Raw genomic sequence first — 18,694 nt, 5'->3', positions numbered from 1 at the left:
AAATGTTAATTTAATTTGATAGAAAATCTGCTCAGACAGCAATCTTATAATTTGTTTTTTTTAATGTGTAAATTATGTCACAGTCTGTGTTTTATTAACTCTGCTAATGAGGATTTTCATTTTAGGATTAAAACTTAAGGAAAGGTGATTTATTAGCTTTTTATAACAATGCTTTGCAAGATGGATTTAATATAAAACTACGTTAGGTTTTAAAGCTGAAAAATGTTGCTAAAATTATTTAAAAAATCATTCAAATGAATAATGCTATAAATATATTTTTTCTTCTTATATATAGTTCAGTTAAAAAATAAAAAACTTGATGGCACCACCCTGGGATTTTCTCTTTAAAAAAGTTGTCATTTTAATGGGATATCAAGAATTTAAAATTTACAGGATTTGGAAATATAACTCTTTGTTTACTTTTATAAAAGCCAATATAAAAGTGCCAGAAATATTTCCATTATAGGTAAATGAATCTTCAGATTAATCTACAGATATATGCCATTCAATTTAAAATTGCCTTTAACATTTTATTATTTATGTTCTCTCCATCAATTTTTTAAAGTCAAAGGATTTTTCAGTTTTCCTTAAGTTACTGTGATACCTTTGGAAACATTAGGAGAGTTTTTAAATATTAATTGAATATATCATTTAGAGTTTATATATTTGGCTCAAACTAAGAGATTTTAACAGAAGCTTTTACTAAAATTATTACAAATAAACTCTACAATTATATATTAATAAACCAGACTATCTCTGTATTATTATCATTCAAATTGAAAAGGTTAGTTATCAGTTATACCTAATAGACAAATGATGTTCGGTATACTAGAGTATGTTACAGAATGATTGATATTTATGCTGCAAAACAAATGATAGCTAATCTATGCCTGTGGCCAAATTCTTTTGAAGTTTCATGGCTGAGATGAGCCGAATTTGTTAAGTGGTAGAAAGCTGCGTTGTCTGGGGGCCTGTTGTGCGTGGCAGGTCATGATAAATGGGGAAGTTTTTCTTAACCTTGTGGCCAAAACATTCCAATATCTTTAAAAAAGGCGGGGGGAACCCCAGAAAGACACAGAAGACATTGCCAAAAACATTAGCAAGACTTCTCTATGTAGGGAGAATAAGGTCAACTCTTAATATTATTTTTAAAGCATTATTTGTGTGAATTCATAAATCTTCGCTTGAATAGGGAGAAATCTAAGGCTAAAAGATGTTTATATTTAATGTAGGTGGAATTATTCCTTCTTGGTACATAGAGGAAATATATAGTAAAGTCAGCAATTTGAATTTAATTGCAGTGGCTTCTACCAAATTAACATTATGCTCCTTAAGTGCTAGTTCTTGGTTTAGAATTGAATATTCCACTTTGTTTTCTTGTTTTAATACTCTCTGCTTTGTGACATCCAGGACTGCAGAGAAACATGTAAATATAATGCATAAATGAGACCAAGATCTATGGGTAAATATCTCTTAGGTATTTATAGTACACATTTGAGAGAGCAAAAAAAAAAAAAATCTTTTTAAGACGTATCTATCATATTTAGACAGAGTATCATGGTTGAACAATCTAGTCTTGCTTCCAAACTTGGAAGGGGGAAAAAAAAACCATTCATATGTGCTGTAACATGATACGTTAAGGCATCTTATGGTTCCTTTTGTGGCATTTTAAGTACTATGTTACCTTTGATATAGTCCCTGTTGGGTAATAATGAAAAAACATACCATTAGAAGGAGTTTGAAATTTTCCTGGATATTTCATATAGTGTATGTGGAGTTTATGGCAGGTGACAAAGGACTCTGGCATAATTAAGGAGAGAATGTGCTTCCAAATTCTAAAAGCTTATGAGATTTGACATTTGATTTAATACTTGTATGCTGTACATATATAATTATGTTTTGCTTCCCTGAGTCATTGTTACTAAGTTGCGTTTTAAATATATCCAACCTTGCAGTGAACTCTCAAATAATGTGAACGCTATTGTGACAGTTGAAGTTGATGAAGAGTTATAGCCTATAGGATTTTTTACTTTTAAAATATAATTCCTCCCCAGTGGGTGATTTTGTATAATTTCCCTCCCCCAAACCTGGGTCCTGGAAGGCCCCCTGCTTTCAAGGCCAGAAATCAAGTAAGATCTTGCCCATGACAGTCCAATACCAGAGGGGTAAAATGATTTCTACTTCAGGTTTTTGGTTGTGGATTTTTACTTATTAACGCTCTAACCCTATTGTTCTTAGTAGATGTGATTATTTTGTTTAGTGTCGCAGTTAAAAACAGAGTATTCAATTGTATCTTTGTATTTTATCTATGTATAGCGGTTAAAAAAAAGGATATGGCAATTTTTCTTTGAACTGAAGTGGATGTAGATTTCCAGTTATGTTGTAGAGTTCCCTCACTTTTATAATAAATAAATAGCTTTGGGAAAATAAAAAGCTTTGGGCTTTGGGAAAATGATACTTGGTGTTGCAGGGGAGAAGCTTGGGGAAGCAATGTTAAAGAGCTTGAAAAGGGATATGCTAACTAAAGGGAAGAGTAAAGAAATGTTCCGAACTCCATGAGAAGGATTTTAGAAATGTACGCATTTCAGAACCACAGGATTTTTGTTTCTAAGAAAGAGTGATACCTTATAAAAGTAGATTTAGTTTATTAGTAATTAGATTTTTATGAAGTCTGTCCCTAAGACTTAATTTTTTGACCACCATCTGGCAAAATGGCATTTTATTTTATGTTATTTACTTTATTTATTTTATTTTTATTTTATTTTATTTTATTTAAGAAGCCTCTCAGTTTGTGTGGGCATATTAAAATAGTGATATATTTTTAAAAATTTACATGACAACTTCTGTGTTCCAAAGATGTTTTTATGCCTTAAGTTTTTAGAAGGGAAGAAATGAATTGTAACATATAGAAAAATGTAAAATAAGTCTTGTTGAGAAATGTGGGGACATTTCAGTTGAAGCCAGTTGAGATAGTGTCTAAATTTCCTTTGTATGAGACTACTAGCAGAAGAGCAATTCTATGCTGATCTTCTAAACATAAATTATAAACTTGGTTGTACAAATAATCATAGATTACCTCATTAAAGTATCTATCCAACGCTAAGTTCTGGAGTGGTGTTCACTTGTAAATATCATATTTATAAAATGCACATATTCTATTTGACTATTCCAAGTAAGTATTAGAATAATTTTTGGCAAAAGCCTCCATAGTAGAAATTATGTATTTTGTTGAATATTCCAACTATTATTATTTTGGTTTAATTTTTAAAAATTAGTTGAGACACCTACTTTTATATTTTCTTAGTTATGTTACTATATGCATTCTGAAGTAAAATAGAAAAACATATTTTAATTCATATTTATTTCATTCTACTAACTTGAGAACAAGATGATCTGAGGAAGCCCATAAAAGTATCAGCTGGTTCAATTGTAAAGAATTAAATGTTTTTAAAAGGACCATCTAATTAAAATGTATTTAATTAGAGTATAAGTTATATTCCTAGAATACGGCTGGAATAATTACAAGAAAATACTTTTTCATTCCATTACATAATTTGCAGTTCAGATATAACCAACTTTCTAAGTATTAGAAAATATGAGAAATGTCACAACAATTGATATTTCAAGCAATCTCTTATTTTCACTAAGTCAGAACCTAAAGGTAACTGAAGTTAGATACCTATTCTGCTTTATTGGGCAATTATTTACAACTTTATCCAATCCAGTCATAAAATACATTTTATAACATATACATTGATATAAGACACTAGGCACTGACAGTTACAATATTTGTATAAATATTGTTTATTAAGTCATATTTGGAGTTCATTCACATTGAAATACAACCATAGTTGACAACCTAAATTTTTGTTGTTGACAATAACTCTGCATCACTTTCTGTATTTACAAAGATTTTTCCAAGCAATAATCTATAATAAATTTGAATTTGGAGAATAGATTTTATTTTTATGCATCTTTTTATCCTTTTTTTCCTTAAACTTGCTTCATTGAAATCTAATTTACGATATTTCCCATACAGTTTAGTGAAGAAATAAAGATTGTCTAACACACCATCCATAAAAATATGTATAATGAGCTATTCATTACATCAGCAGACTTTCATCTCTGAAGTTTTATCTTGGATTTATAATTGTAGAGTTGATCCTTTATCATCACTGTATTGTATATTCTGAGACTCAATCATTAAAATTCATTTCAAAAAAAATGAAGTTACAAAAGAGGTCTTTTTAAAATGTCATCATCTATTATTCTATCCTTTTTTATTATCTTTAACGTTTCAGGATTTATAAACAACAAGATTAAGTAGAAAATAATTGGGATAATTGGCTCCAGCTTTTTAAGAAGATGGTAGATGGGATAAAAGAAACTTGTTCTTCTTTGCAATTTTTTAAAATGAGTTAATTCTGGGGAACCTGGGTGGCTCAGTGGGTTAAAGCCTCTGCTTTCGGCTCAGGTCATGATCCCAGGGTCCTGGGATCGAGTTCCGCATCAGGCTCTCTGCTCAGCAGGGAGCCTGCTTCCCTTCCTCTCTCTCTGTCTGCCTCTCTGACTACTTGTGATCTCTGTCTGTCAAATAAATAAATAAAATCTTTAAAAAAAAATGAGTTAATTCTGTTTTCCCCGAGGAGACTATAAGCTTCTCAAAGGATGTAAGTGGTTAGAAAATAGGAAAAATTTGAAGGTGTTTTTTATACTTGAATATAATAGTGAAAAAATATAATAATGAAAAAATTCTAGAGATGAAATATTCTGCATTTATTTTGCAGACATTGAAACTGTTGATGACTCTCAATACCAAAGCCCACATTCTTCAATTCATTTGAAAAGTACAGTTTACATTCCTTATATACATACAGCCTAAAAAACTGGAAGGGTGATTAGTATTATGAAATTAGAACCACTTTTATAATTATCTAGCTATTGTAATATTATGGAGCAGTGTTCTCTACCCTTTATTCTGCTTTCTCTTGGGACTTACCACTGACATATTCTTTGTTTACCTGTTCGCAGATTCATTACATGTCATCTCCCCTAGAACGCATGACCCACGCAAGCAGGTTTTTTGTGGGTCTGAGTCAGTTTTGTTTCACAGAAAGAGTGTGTATGCCACATATGTATTTTCTTTTTTTTTAGTAGCTGCCTTAGAAAGATAAAAAGGAACAGGGGAAATTATTTTATAAACCCAGTATCTCTAAAATATTTCATTTCTCAATATAAAAAATACTGAAATATTTTACATTTTTTTCACATTAACTCTTTGAAATCCTGTGCACCTTTTACTCTTCCAGCGTATCTCAGTGTAGACTAGCTGCACTAAATAGCCAAAGGTGGTTAGGGGCTACTCTGCTGGACTCCTCAGCTCTGGTCCATCTCCATGCCCAGAATGGTACCTAGTACACCCCAGTGCTTTCAGTTAAAGCACTGTTGAGTTAGCCACTCCTGGTATCTCAGATGTAAAACACCAACAGTAGCACACAAGTTGTTTTACATAATAGACCTTTTCTGCATTTGTTGGGGTATTGGTAGGGGCACTGGATGCTAGAGGTATTCGGAAAAGTTCTTTAAAGCTCCATTTCACTTGGCTTATGTGGACTTTAAATGTTACCAGTGCTTGATAAAGACAGGGTACTTCAGTAGCCCAATTTAAAAGATTCCTTTAATGGTTGATGTATTATAAGAAATAACTAGTAGGTTCTTTAAAAATTTTTCCATGGGATGTTAATTTCAACTCTTAGTTTTAAAAAACCTACTAATAGCAACCAGCACATCTAGCACAGGAGAGAAAGGAAGGTTTGATGCATAGTATTCAATTCTAAATCCATCCCTTTTAGTGCTACCTGTGGAACATTGGACAAGTTGTTTAACCTCGTTGAGCTCTTTTGTAAAAGGAGGATTTCATCCATCACACCAGTCTTCATAGATTAAATGAGATTGCATATATACATAGTCCAACACAGTGAGTGGAAAAAAGTAATTGCTTAATAAATGACAGCAATTATCATTATTCTGATGTAGTAAAAATTCAACTTACAAAGAGTAAGACATTTTGATCTTCATTTTAAACATTTTAAGTAGTGTGTTTATGAATTTTAAGTTCTTAATGTACTGGTTAAAATGCCTTTATAAATCTGGAATTGAATTTTCCTATGCAACTTGCTTCCTAGATTAATTTTCCTGATTCTCAGTATTCTCATCTATGAATTGGGAAAAAATAGTTTCTACCTAAGCATTGTGCCTGGCATATAATAAACACTTAAAACTTTTAGCTATCATTCATTCATTCATTCCAAAAATTTGGTGTTTTGATATTTTTATGTTGATTACATACTGAATAGTTATTTTCTTAAAATAAACTTGTAATTGTTTTTCATTTTGCTTTGATTTTGCCTGTACTTTTATAATGTTAAGTAGGGTAAAAATTCACATTAGTGCAGCCTATTAAAAGCATTTATTAATGTTATTTGTCTTTTTCCTTTTGGCATATTGTTTGTTCACCTCCTTGTGTGTCTTATGAAAATTAGGCCTTGATTTAAATTACAGGCATGAAATTCTGCCTCACTTCTTTTCCTGCTTGTTTCGACTTTTTTCAAAAACAAACTCAAAACTTGATTGGTGGGGCGCCTGGGTGGCTCAGTGGGTTAAAGCCTGTGCCTTCAGCTTAGGTCATGATCCCAGGGTCCTGGGATCGAGCCCCGCATCAGGCTCTCTGCTCACCAGGGAGCCTGTTTCCTCCTCTCTCTCTGTCTGCCTCTCTGCCTACTTGTGATCTCTGTCTGTCAAATAAATAAATAAAATCTTAAAAAAAAAAACTTAATTGGTGATCTCTGAAAACAGAAGGTTCTATATATTTTGTAAGGATATTCATTCTCCAGTAGTATACATACTTCAGCAGCCACCATTTAATGAGGTGTTGCTGATCTCTCAGATGGAAGAGCGTGTTCAAATTTAGTTAAACTATCCATTTGCCTTCTAGTTCCATGATCAAGACACAATCAACATATAAGTTTCCTAATGATTCATTTCACTTTTCCCAATCAGTTCAGAAACAAGACAGGGGTTTTTGAAGTATTTTGAAGAAGTTGTAAGTTAACATCTTTTTTGGTCTTCGGTATTATCAAAATTTCTTTTCAAGGACAGATTAGAAGATCAAGTCATATTCATCTTGGTACTTTGCTTCAATCAGTAATAGTATTCTGTCAGTTGTCTCAGAAATATCTGTCAAAAACATCCTCTCACCTCTGTCCTCATAGCTCTTGTCTTAATTTGGGTTGTCACCATCTCTCACCAATGGCTTGAATGTGTTTCTCTTATTAAACTCGTATTTGGGGAGTGTCTGAGTCCATTTGAGCTGCCATAACAAAACACCACAGACTGGGGAGCTTATAAACAACAGGAATTTATTTCTGGTGGTTCTGAACGCTGGAAGTCCAAGATCGTGCTACTAGCATGGTCGTGTGGTGAGAACTTGCTTCCTGGTTCGTAGCTAGTGCCTTCTTGCTGTGTCCTCACATGGTAGAAAGGGAAGGGAGCCCTGTGGGGTATCTTTCACGAGAGCATCAATCTCATTCATAAAGGCTCCACCCTGATGGCCTAAGCACCTCCCAGAGGCCCCACTTCATAATCTCCAGGGGTTGGGATTCCAGGATATGTATTCTGGGGGGACACAAACATTCAGACTGTAACAGGGAGCTTCTTCTCAAGGCTAGGGGCGTAGTAATGGGCAATATCAATGCCATCTCTGCTCTTGTGGAGCTGAAACTCTCTCTCCTGTCGCATTAGTCTCTACAGACTTCACTTCACCCCACTTCTACACTATCTTCTATATCATCTCTACCGAGGCTGTCTATTAAAACTTGTCAATGGTCCTAAGTGCCCAAAGATTAAATTCTGAATTCTTTGTCATGTGTAAGGTCTTCATAATAGGATTCCTCTGGCAAATCCCATGATATTGAAATAACTTTTCTCCAGATTTAGTCTTTGAAGACTTTGTCTTTTTTAAGACTCAGTTGAGAAGTCACTTCCTTTGTTGCTATCCCCATCTTCCTTTGACTGGGCTAGATTTTCCTCTAAGCATCCATAACACTGTACAGACCTTTCCTATAGCAGTCATGGTATTCTAAATGTTATTCTTCCCTCATTGGACCATGAATAAATGGATGAAACCCTAAAAAAGAATCACTTTGTGGAATTTATAGCTCTAGCAATTTATATGGATAAAGAATATCTGTATCTACTTCAGTCTTTCATCATGGGTATTAGAAGTGACTATTAGACAGTGAGTAATTAGTAGATGTGTTCTTTGCCATCATAATTACTATTCTAAGGCTAATTAAAATAATCAGAACTTTCTGGTTAATTATTTAGAGAATGATGCTTTATAAAAGCCATGAGTATTTTTTTTTTTAATCCTTTGTTTTTTAAGCCATTGGAAGCTTATCTGGTTCTGACTCTTGCTTTGGAAATATATGTCTAGTTTGCTAGTGTGGTCTGGGGCTTCTTCAGCCAGTCCCAAAATCTAGTCATCATAGTCTTGAGGAAAGTAACATTGACTTCGAGGTGATTCTGCATATTCATTGGACAGTTCATATAGTTTCTGGTGAGGAATCATACAAAATAATCTGGTGGGAAATAAGGGTTTTTTTCTAGTATCCTACCCTTATAGCTTTTTTTTCTTTTTGGACAATTTTTAGTGGGCATATGACTTTTTGGGTTTTGTAGGAAATTTTGTTTATATTTTAAGAAAAGTATTCATTTTTTTAACTTTTTTTTTCTTTTAACTAATTCCTCTTGAAGATATTTCTTCACCCTTCCATTTCATGGTGCTGAATTCCATGTTAAGAGCATAGAAGCTGCTCCATAATTAGACAGGGATGATAATCTCTTTGCTCATCAGTTTTATTTTCCTATTGTATAAATGTATACACAGGATACAACAGAGAGAGAGAGGTTAATCAAGCAAAGTAATTGATTTCCCAGATAATGAAAATGTCTAGGCTTAGAAATGAAAGCAAAAGACATAGATATTTGAAAGCATAGGAGTTTTTGTTTTGTTTTTTAAGTGCTCTTCTGAGTCAGAGGAGGAGAGAATTACTTTATGAGCTGGAAAGACAATGTTGCATCTTTAAAATTCAAAACTTACTTTTTTTTTTTTTAAGATTTTATTTATTTATTAGAAAGGGAGAGACAGAGCATGAGCGGAGGTGGGGATGAGGGGGCAGAGGGAGAGGAACAGACAGATTCTACACTGAGTCGGGAGCCTGATGCAGGGCTTGATCCTAGGACCCTGAGATCATGACCTGAGCCAGAGTCAGACACTTAACCAACTGAGCCAGTTGGTTAAGTGTGCCCCTCAAAACTTACTCTTAAGAGATGCCTTTTGTATCACTGTTAACACCCATAGTGTGTGCCCATGGTGTATATCCAGTAGACTTACTTTTCACCTCTAAGCTTCACATTAGAATTTAAAATGCCTTGGATTCTGTAGGTTGCATAGATGGACCCTCATGATTTTAACACCGAGAGTGTCTAACAGTAGACTTGTAAATGTGTATTGTTCATGCTCCATATTAACTAAGAAATTTTTTAAATTGAGTCTACTTTGCGTATCATATACCATTAAGCCCATAGTGATCAGATAAAGTTATCTGTGCTTGAAGTTAAATTGCGAAAGACAGTAGATTTGTGCTTTACCTTCTTTCAGAGAATGTATCACACACTGTTGTCCAGAAATGGTTAGTCCTAGAAGTCCTAGAAGCACAAGTTACTTTCATTCCTTACTTTTTGTGGGCCAAAAACCACAAAGTGGAAATACAGTCTGCAAAGTATACTGCAAATATATGTGAGAAGTCTGTGAGCCCTGCTGAGACTTAATTGATATGCTGAGAAATATATAAAGCATACAGCCACCGGATTGAGAAAATGAAAATTAATATGTGAATGTTTTAGCTCACACGATGCTTTGCCCCCAGAACCTGGTGTTTATTATTGTGCACTGTGGTAGGGGACAGAAGCGGTATCAATTGGAAAAACATTTCTTCATGAATTGAGAACAGTATGGCTTTCTTGTTCCTAAGTGGGAAACCTGGTTCTTTGGTTTCTTTGTTCCTAGTTAAGCTAGTCCCAAGCCATTTCAGCTGAACATTTTACATACTGATGGCATCTAGGGAAGTGCCTGTGGCCGTCGATCATGGGTTAATGAAATCCACTGTTGAGCCCCGCATGCTGCTGCTGAGAAGTGTGGGGATTATTTTCTAGAGATCTCGGTGAACAGAGCTGTATCTGCTTCATCAAGTGTGTGAACCTGAGTGAGGAAGTTGTGTTTTCATATGAGAATAACTAGGCCTCTTTTCTTATAGGTAAAGAAAACGTGCACAGAACCAGACGTTTCAGAAGCTCAGAATTCCAGGTACTGTAAAATGGAGGCCGGGACTCCACTAAGGAAAATGGCATTTGTGGAGAACTAACTAGTAAGATGTCATACTCCAGATACAACCGTGATTTGAAACGTTGAGGTTCTTTAAGAACTTTTTCTTCATGAAAACTGCATTTCATGTTGGCTACAGGACTGTTAGCCATAATATGAATGAAGAGGATTCCAACTGAAGTCAGCTTTAAAGAATGATAATAGACATCCTCTAGAAATACTTGAAAGCTTCTTCCATTAGCATTTACTCTATGACCTCAGCTACATTTTGCTTTCTAATCTTTTCTTATAATGTATTCACATCTGAAATTGTTGCAGAAACTGAATAACTTTCAAATCTCTGTTTACCATTAAACTATAGTATTTCTTTCTTTTTTTTTTTTGATAAAACATTGCTAGATTTTGAGAATGCTGTCAAATTGGAAAAATCAAAATTGACTTGACCTTCTCTTTTGGGTTATTTGGAGCAAGTAGAAATGATCCAATAAGGTGGTCAGACCACCACATACAGGAACTTCGTGCCATTTCGTTTTTTGTACTTAGACTGGATGCCCAAGAGATATTTTCAGGCCTCCAGATTTTCATTTAAAAATCCAGGCTAGAATTTTAAGAAGTATTATAAATACCATTACAATAATAAACATAACCAGGATATTATATTAATGCTATAACTTAGCTTATTGCAAATTTGTATTTAATGGTGAGGTGGGTCTTAGTTTCTTTTGTCCTCCTTGCTCCAGTGTATGATGTAAGAAGTGATTGTCTTGGTGTAATACAGCAATACACAACATCTAAGGGAAATGTTTATGACCACCATATATTTTTTTTTGGAGAACAAGTGTATATTTTGCGCCAACATTGACAGTTTGAATAACTCTTCCCTCACTTTATGCAGTATGATTTTCCTATAGTTAACTCTGATACATCTTATAGTAAAATGATTGTAAATGGTCTTTTCTTTTGGATCATCAAGAGTATACAAATATGATACAAGACTTTTGACATTTGTTCTTTGACATTTTGATCTTTGTCCTTTATAATTGGATATCAAAATATAAACAAGTAGCTTATCGGAGCATTAGGAAATGGATGAACCTTTAAAGGTTTTCCTAAAAAGCAGAGTAATTCCAGGATGCATGGAGAGAAAGAAAGGTCTAAGCTCTAATCCTTGTGGGCATTTCCTTCCTAATCATTTTGCTGACCTTTCTGAGTGACCTACCTATGATTTGTTATTTAAGTAATTAGGTAATTTTTGCAAAGCTGATCTTGAGGATTAGTTTTTTTTTTTTTTTAAAGAGGCACTATCATCATCCTTATTGATATTTTATATCAAAAATTTTTCCCTTAAGTCCACTCAGGATTTTTGGACATGGTGTTATGCTTAAATAAATCTTAAACAAGCAGAAAGCCACCAAACTGGTTGTGTTCATAATTGATATCAGTAACTTAGAGGAAAAACAGAGAATTTTGAACTCAGTGTATTTAAACCAGAATTAGATCATTCTCTTTTATCTAGCAAATCCCAGCTTATATGACCTTAAAAGTACAATTTTGTTTCTAAGCTAAACTGTGGTTATTTTTAAGAGACTATTTAAAATATATTTTATTTTATAATATAGACTATATTATTATATTAATATATAATTATAATACACACACACACACATATATATATATACATATATATATATATATATATAAAAATTGAAAACTGCCTTTATTTCCTGGAAACCAAGAGATGGTTGGTCTGGTCTTGGCTCGTCTCCTCTCCTAACTTCTGGTGCAGGGGGCAGTCTCCACACTCTGAAAGTGTCAGTAACATAAAGGCATGGCTATTCTTGGCTTCTCTGTTTACTCATAGCTATTAGGTATTAGAGTGCTAAAACTGGCACTTAGTTAAAGCAATGATGGAATATCATTTTGCACAAATCATTTTGCACAAAAAATTGCATTGTGCAAAATATCATTTTGCACAAAAATGATACAATAACTTACTGAATAGTCAAAGCATCCAAGAATGCCCAAAATAGTATTTATTGTATGCATAGACTGAGGTTCAGTTTTATCACCTATTAAACACACACACACACACACACACACCCCAAAATGCCTTTATTATGGACACCAGGCAGCATTGCTTTAGCAGTATATGTACATGGGTACATTCTTTGGTGCTCATTCAACCACAAAACTTCCTGTATTCTCTTTCTCTCCCTCTCCTTCCTTCCCTCCCTCCCTTCTCCTGTGTGTGTGAGAGAGAGAAAGAGAGAGAGGGAAAGAGAGAGAGCACTGGGATAGAGAAAAAAGGAGAAAGAGATTGATTGATTCAGATTGAGATTTAAAGCCTGGGGCTAGATAATTCTATTCTAAACAAATCTAAAGTAAAGAGTTGAGCTCCAAATGAAACACTGCATCAGCATAAAATGCATGAAAGCTAGAGACCCATGGCCTTATAAAGTGCTGCCTCACTTGGAACCTAAAGCTAATATAATTCATTTATTTGGCTAGCTTTATAGTGTGTTGGTTTTGGATTTGAAAAGATTAGAATAAATGTAGATGGAAAGTGTTTTTACAGTAGGGAAGTAATTAAATTGGGTGTGGAGACTTGGTAAGGAAAATTCTTAGGGTGACATGTGTATCAGCAAATTCTTTGTCTTGCTTGGCTTTAATTCCTCTTTTGGAAAGAAATGTTTGGGCTGCAGATGTGACTGGTAGATTGGGAAAAAGAGACTTTACAAACCTATGTCAGGAAGGTAAAATTGTCTTCTTAGAAATAATATTATATGTATATACTAGAAGTCAGATATTAGGGACTACATTTTCTCAGACTCCTAAAAGTATATTGAACTTGATGTCATATGGCAAGGGATATGATGTGCTTCAGAGCAAAATTGACTTTTTTTTTTTTTTCCCAGCTTTCCTCCATGTTGCTAATCACGTAATAGGATTGTTGGCCTTTGTTCCTAAAACTAATATTGTCTATGAAACGGGTAGGAGAGAAAACTAAAATCCGTATTTTTCATACATTTTCTCTTATCCTAAAATTGTCTGTTACTAGATAGACGATCCCAAAACATGAATGGAAATATCGTTCTTATGTTGATTTTCCCCTATATAGATGGTGAATTTATTTGTGTAGATTTGTGCCTCCTTTGAGTCTTCTCTGAAAATACGTGCATCTCGTTTAACTATACTGTAATGAATAGATTCTGGACAAGTGAAGCTAATGGAAATTTCTGTAAGTCTCACATACTTTTAACTTTATTACTTCCAGTTCTTTCCGATAAGAGCTGAGGAAATAATTTTTATTTCATTCTGTAATTGCATTTGTAACAAATATCCTGTATGCAAATATGGCTGTGTATGTCAAAATAGTCCTCATGATAACCTGAATGATTTCTTTGGTGGGATTTGGTTTCCCTTCACTTTTTTCCTGTTTGGGTCACAAACTCATACAGCACTGTCACCAAGAAGAGCTCAAGAACACAGAGAGGAAATAAAACTCAAATTCAGCCATTTTGTTTCCTACTTCTTCTGTTAATTAAGGAGTGACATTTTGGTGAAATTGGCTGTGTGAAGTGACTTCTAGGAAATAGATCTGTTCTTTTTCTCTCAGTCTGGCCACTGTAGCAAGCACCAGCAGATTGTAGCAGGGGAATCTAAGGAAGTGTGTTCAAATATGGGAAGTACTCACGGTACCTATGAGCTGAGATGATGGTTTTTCTATGTGAAGGTAAAACAGAATGATTCGGTGGGTAACGGTGAGGGTGTACTCTTCCCTGCTTCATAGGGTTGAGAAATTTTGTTTGCTGAGAAATGGGGTTTCCTGAAACCAGCAAAGGCTTGGTTGTGTGCTGAGACTTGGCCTAGTCTATATTGACTTTACAGTTATCAAGAGAAAGGCAAAATGACTCTCCAGCTTTTAAAGAAGCACCAGAATGAATCTCAGTGTGATATCTATTTCAGTGAGCCTCAGGAATTTGATGTATTCAGGGTCTCCGTATAAAACCTTTGGAAATGCCACTGATTCATATTATGTAAACAATTATGATTTAACAGTGTTAATATTTAAGGCATTAAGCTGTACATATTTATTTGCTAGTAAAATAATTATCATAATGCTTCCAGAAGTCTGAAATATTTGTTGATACAGAATTTCCTATAAAAAATTTAAATGGTGTATTTTTTCATAGTAGTGAAAAGTGAGGGCCCCTTTGTGAAAACACACATTTGTATTTCACTGTGTTAAATCAAAAGCCCATCTGGCCTAATATTCTGGCTCTAAAAGCATGAAAATTCATTACTACCAGATTGCGTGTTCTTAAACTTGCAAATTTCAGAATGTAGTACCAATAAACAGGTTCTATCAGGAACATAGTCTAGCTGTCCCAGTCCATGTTTATGTAGTCATTTCTCTGACTTAGCTACATACTAGTAAATATTATAGACTATAGTATTCTGGACTATAAAACCCAGAAAATTACTAATCACAATACAAAGTAATTACTCATTCCTTCAGTTGTTTAAAACTGCCTCTCTCAGCCTGCCCTGAAAACGATAAATGATGGATAAATATTCTAAGAGTGTGATTTAATTCTCGTGTTTGGGGATTGGAAGAGAAAGAACTCAATCTGGGAACTCAATATAGATTATAAAATGGTTTAGTTCACCTGAATCCTACCATAGCTTCATCTTTTTCTTTCCAGTTGTGCAAGCATTTTATCTCATTTCAGTCTGGCTTCATGAGGATGCCTCTCTGTTCTCTTCATCATTTTGGCTAGCATTTTCCGGAAGTTTCTGAATCCACTTTGCCTTCTCTGATGTGTGTTGACAGATCTACAGGTGTGGAAAGAGCTGGGATTCTGAACAAGAATGGAGAATGTGTTCGTGTTGCTGTTCATTGTATCCTCAGTATCTGGGATATCTTGACCCTTTGGGTCATGGTAGAGCATATTGAGTGGTTTCCTCAAATGTTTGTCTGAGGTGTCTGCTAATCCCTGATATCAATTAGTGTTACTTGAAGATTTAAAGAACAGTCTCAAAACTTAGATTGTTGTTTTCTAAGTACCTTGTCATACAGGTTTGTGATCAACCCTTCCCTATAGTTCACTGGAGCCTCCTGGTGATGTATCTTTATTGGCCAACACAGCTCAGTGTTATCTCTATACTTGTCAATTTTGGGGGATATTTCCTCTCCAAATTTAATTATCTTCCAAGATTAAATGAATAAATGAGAGTAAAATAATGTGAAATGTGAAATGAGAAATGCCCTTACACACTGGTACTCACAGAATAGTTTCTTATTATGTGTTCAAAATTGAACAAGACATCTTAAACCCAGTAGTGCAGAAGGATGGGCTGTAGCTAAAGGGAAGAAGGGCCTCATCATTGGTACTTAATTCACATAACACATATGCATTTTTAGCTTTTGCTTTATGGCTTTGGATCCCTAGGTTTGGCTCTTGATCTTTTTGCTTGCTTTCCACTTCATAGTTTTTACATGTAATTTCAGTTAATAACTCTTTTTTTTTAAAGATTTATTTGTTTGCTTGATAGAGAGAACATGCTCTCAGGGGGAGAGGGAGAGGGAGTGGGAGAAGGAGACAAGTAGCCTCCCTGCTCAGCAGGAGGCCCTATGTGGGGCTTGATCTCAGTACCCTGAGATCACGACCTGAGTCCAAGTCAAGAGTGTGACGTTTAAGTGACCGAGCCACCCCGGTGCCCCTCTGTCCACCGGTCTTGCCGTGGTCCACAATGCCTAGCATTCTCGGCACTGCTCTTCCTCTAGCTTTGGTTTCAGTCAGGCCTCCCCTGGTGAAAGGGTCTGAACTCACAGAGGCCATTCTCCTTCCACAGAGGCTGGACTGCTCCTTCCCCATTTGTTCTGTGTTCCCCCACCCTGCTTTGCTCACCCACTTTGCTCACCAACTTCATTTCAACTCATCCCTCCTAGGATCTCTGCTTTTCCCTGGTGAGCCCAGTGGTCCAGACCCACTGTCCTCTGGCTGCCTGGCCCTGCGTGCTGCTCCTTCAGAAGCACCTCATCTGGTTAACTTTGGCTTCATTCACTACACTGTAAGCTCCACGAGGTGAGGGGTGGCATCTGCTTCCTTCTGGTCCCTGTTGTATCATGAGTAGAGAGCACAGTGCTTAGCATGTTCCAGCTCCCTCAGTACATACCAGTTTAGTGAACGGTAACTTCCAGATACACAAATCTAGCTTGTAATCTCTCCTGGAACAGTTCTTGTAACCACAAATCCCTAATACAATTTTATTAGGGATTTCACCCTGCCATCTCAAACTCCTCTTGTAAAAAAAATATGATGACTACACTCCCTGCCCCAGGATCTTTTCTTTCCAGTGATAATTCTCTCAGTTGTGTCCCATGTCAGGACTCGAGAGTAATCTCTGACCTCTTTTTCTCTTTCCTTTCCCAAGTCCTGTTGGTCATCAAGTCGTATTTAATTGTCCTCAGCTACGTTTGTGATCTCTTTATCCTGCCCTTCCCTCTGCTGCTGTGAAAGTTGAAGCTGTCCTCACCTTACCTCTGAATTAATACAACGAATTTTCAAGTGGCTCTCTTGGCTCCCTACAGAGCTTGCCTTTCTGTTCTGCCAGGCTGTCAGATGAGCCTTTGTTAATGACAGTTTCCATATGGAGTTGCCCTGTTCATTGATCAGAAAAAGTATCCAGGGGCGCCTGGGTGGCTCAGTAGGTTAAAGCCTCTGCCTTCGACTCAGGTCATGATCTCAGGGTCCTGGGATCGAGCCCCGCATCGGGCTCTCTGCTCAGCAGGGAGACTGCTTCCCTCCCCTCTCTCTGCCTGCCTCTCTGCCTGCTTGTGATCTCTGTTTGTCAAATAAATAAATATAATCTTTATTAAAAAAAAGTATCCAGCAGACATTTAGAATATACACAGAAGCATGAATAAATAATCTTAAAAATAGAATTGTGTGCATGAGGTAAAAAAGAAGGACACACATGCTTTTATCTACTTGCTGTCTGGAAGAGGCCAGGGACTCTTCGGGCTACCTGTTATTACTGCCCTGTTGCCCTTATGCCGACCTGTTAGCTATTCATTTAGTCGTCTGATTTCGTATTCTTCCTCCAGTTGGAAACCAGCATAAGAACACGTGACTCTACTATGCATCTCGGAAAGTACATTCAAGGTGAAGATATACCAGTGACATACATACTCTTATTTTCATTTTTTCCTTCTCCTGCCCTCATTCCCTATATAGACCTTAGAGTCAAATAAGATTTTGGGTGTTGTGTGGCTTCCTGAAAGCATCCATTTTAGGGCAATACTTGCTTGGCAGTTCTACAGAGGAGCTCATTTCACTAGAGAGTTGGAAGACAGTACCACTGGAGTGCAACTTGGACCCTGAGCACTGTGAGGCTAGTGCATTGGAGACGGCTTGCAGGGAAGGCTTAGGGCTGTGGCTGCATGTCAGAGAATAGATAAGATTTGAAGAAATGGGGAAAAGAGAACCCCAGTGGGTGCAAGAAAGGACTAGAAACTGAAACTGATGGGGATCTTTTTTTAAATTTTTAAAAAGATTTTATTTATTTATTTTACAGAGAAAGGGAGCACTAGGCAAAGGAAGAAGAGGAGAGAAGAGGGAGAAGCAGGCTCCCCGCAGATGAGGGGCTCAGATCCCAGGTCTCTGGGATCATGACCTGAGCCCAAGGCAGACACTTAACCATCTGAGCCACCCATGTGCCCCTGACAGGGATTTTTTTATAAATGACAAGTCGCCCCACGTGGTTCCACTTGATTCATGTGGGAAAATGGTCAATGAGATTGGAAAATACGTAAATTAACTCAGAATTTTGCCGGCTTGGATTTCTAATGTTTTGTTTTTTGTTGTTTATTTGTTTGTTTGTTTTTGTTAGTACTCATTGGTTGTAGCTACCACTATGAGGCGGTTTAGGCAGAAAAGAGGAGTTTTGCTTGTTTATTTGTCACTTTATTGTTTCAGTATTAAACTAGAATGTGGTGTCTTAGGGAACCTGAGAAGAGAGGATTTGAAAGATTTTGTAAGATGTGCGAGCAGGGCTCACCTTCCGGGTCATTTCTTGTTCACACAGGTTCTGGCTGCTTGGCCACTTTCATGTCTTACCTCCTGATGAGGACCGGCTGATTGGGCTTATATTCTCTCAAGGTCTCACAGTAGGAGGAAAATGCCCATGTGTTACTGCCTGTGATTTTATAATTTATACTTCCATAGGTAAAACCTCTAGACTAGA

The 18,694-nt window shown here is 35.9% G+C and overlaps 1 protein-coding gene across 2 annotated transcripts in view; it reads left to right on the top strand.

The window, feature by feature from the left end:
• EYA4 (EYA transcriptional coactivator and phosphatase 4) overlaps positions 1-18,694 on the top strand; it is a gene marked incomplete at its 5' end in the record, with an annotated part of 266,943 nt that overhangs the window by 126,886 nt on the left and 121,363 nt on the right. For both annotated transcript variants that reach the window (XM_080807217.1, XM_080807216.1), the window contains one exon: positions 10,377-10,426. In XM_080807217.1, coding sequence (XP_080663343.1) covers positions 10,377-10,426 — 50 coding nt within the window. The remainder of the gene's footprint in view (positions 1-10,376; positions 10,427-18,694) is intronic.

Source organism: Martes martes (genome assembly GCF_963455335.1).
Source record: "Martes martes genome assembly, chromosome: 6".
Classification (NCBI taxonomy): Eukaryota; Metazoa; Chordata; class Mammalia; order Carnivora; family Mustelidae; genus Martes; species Martes martes.
This window is presented reverse-complemented; position numbering and strand designations above follow the sequence as displayed.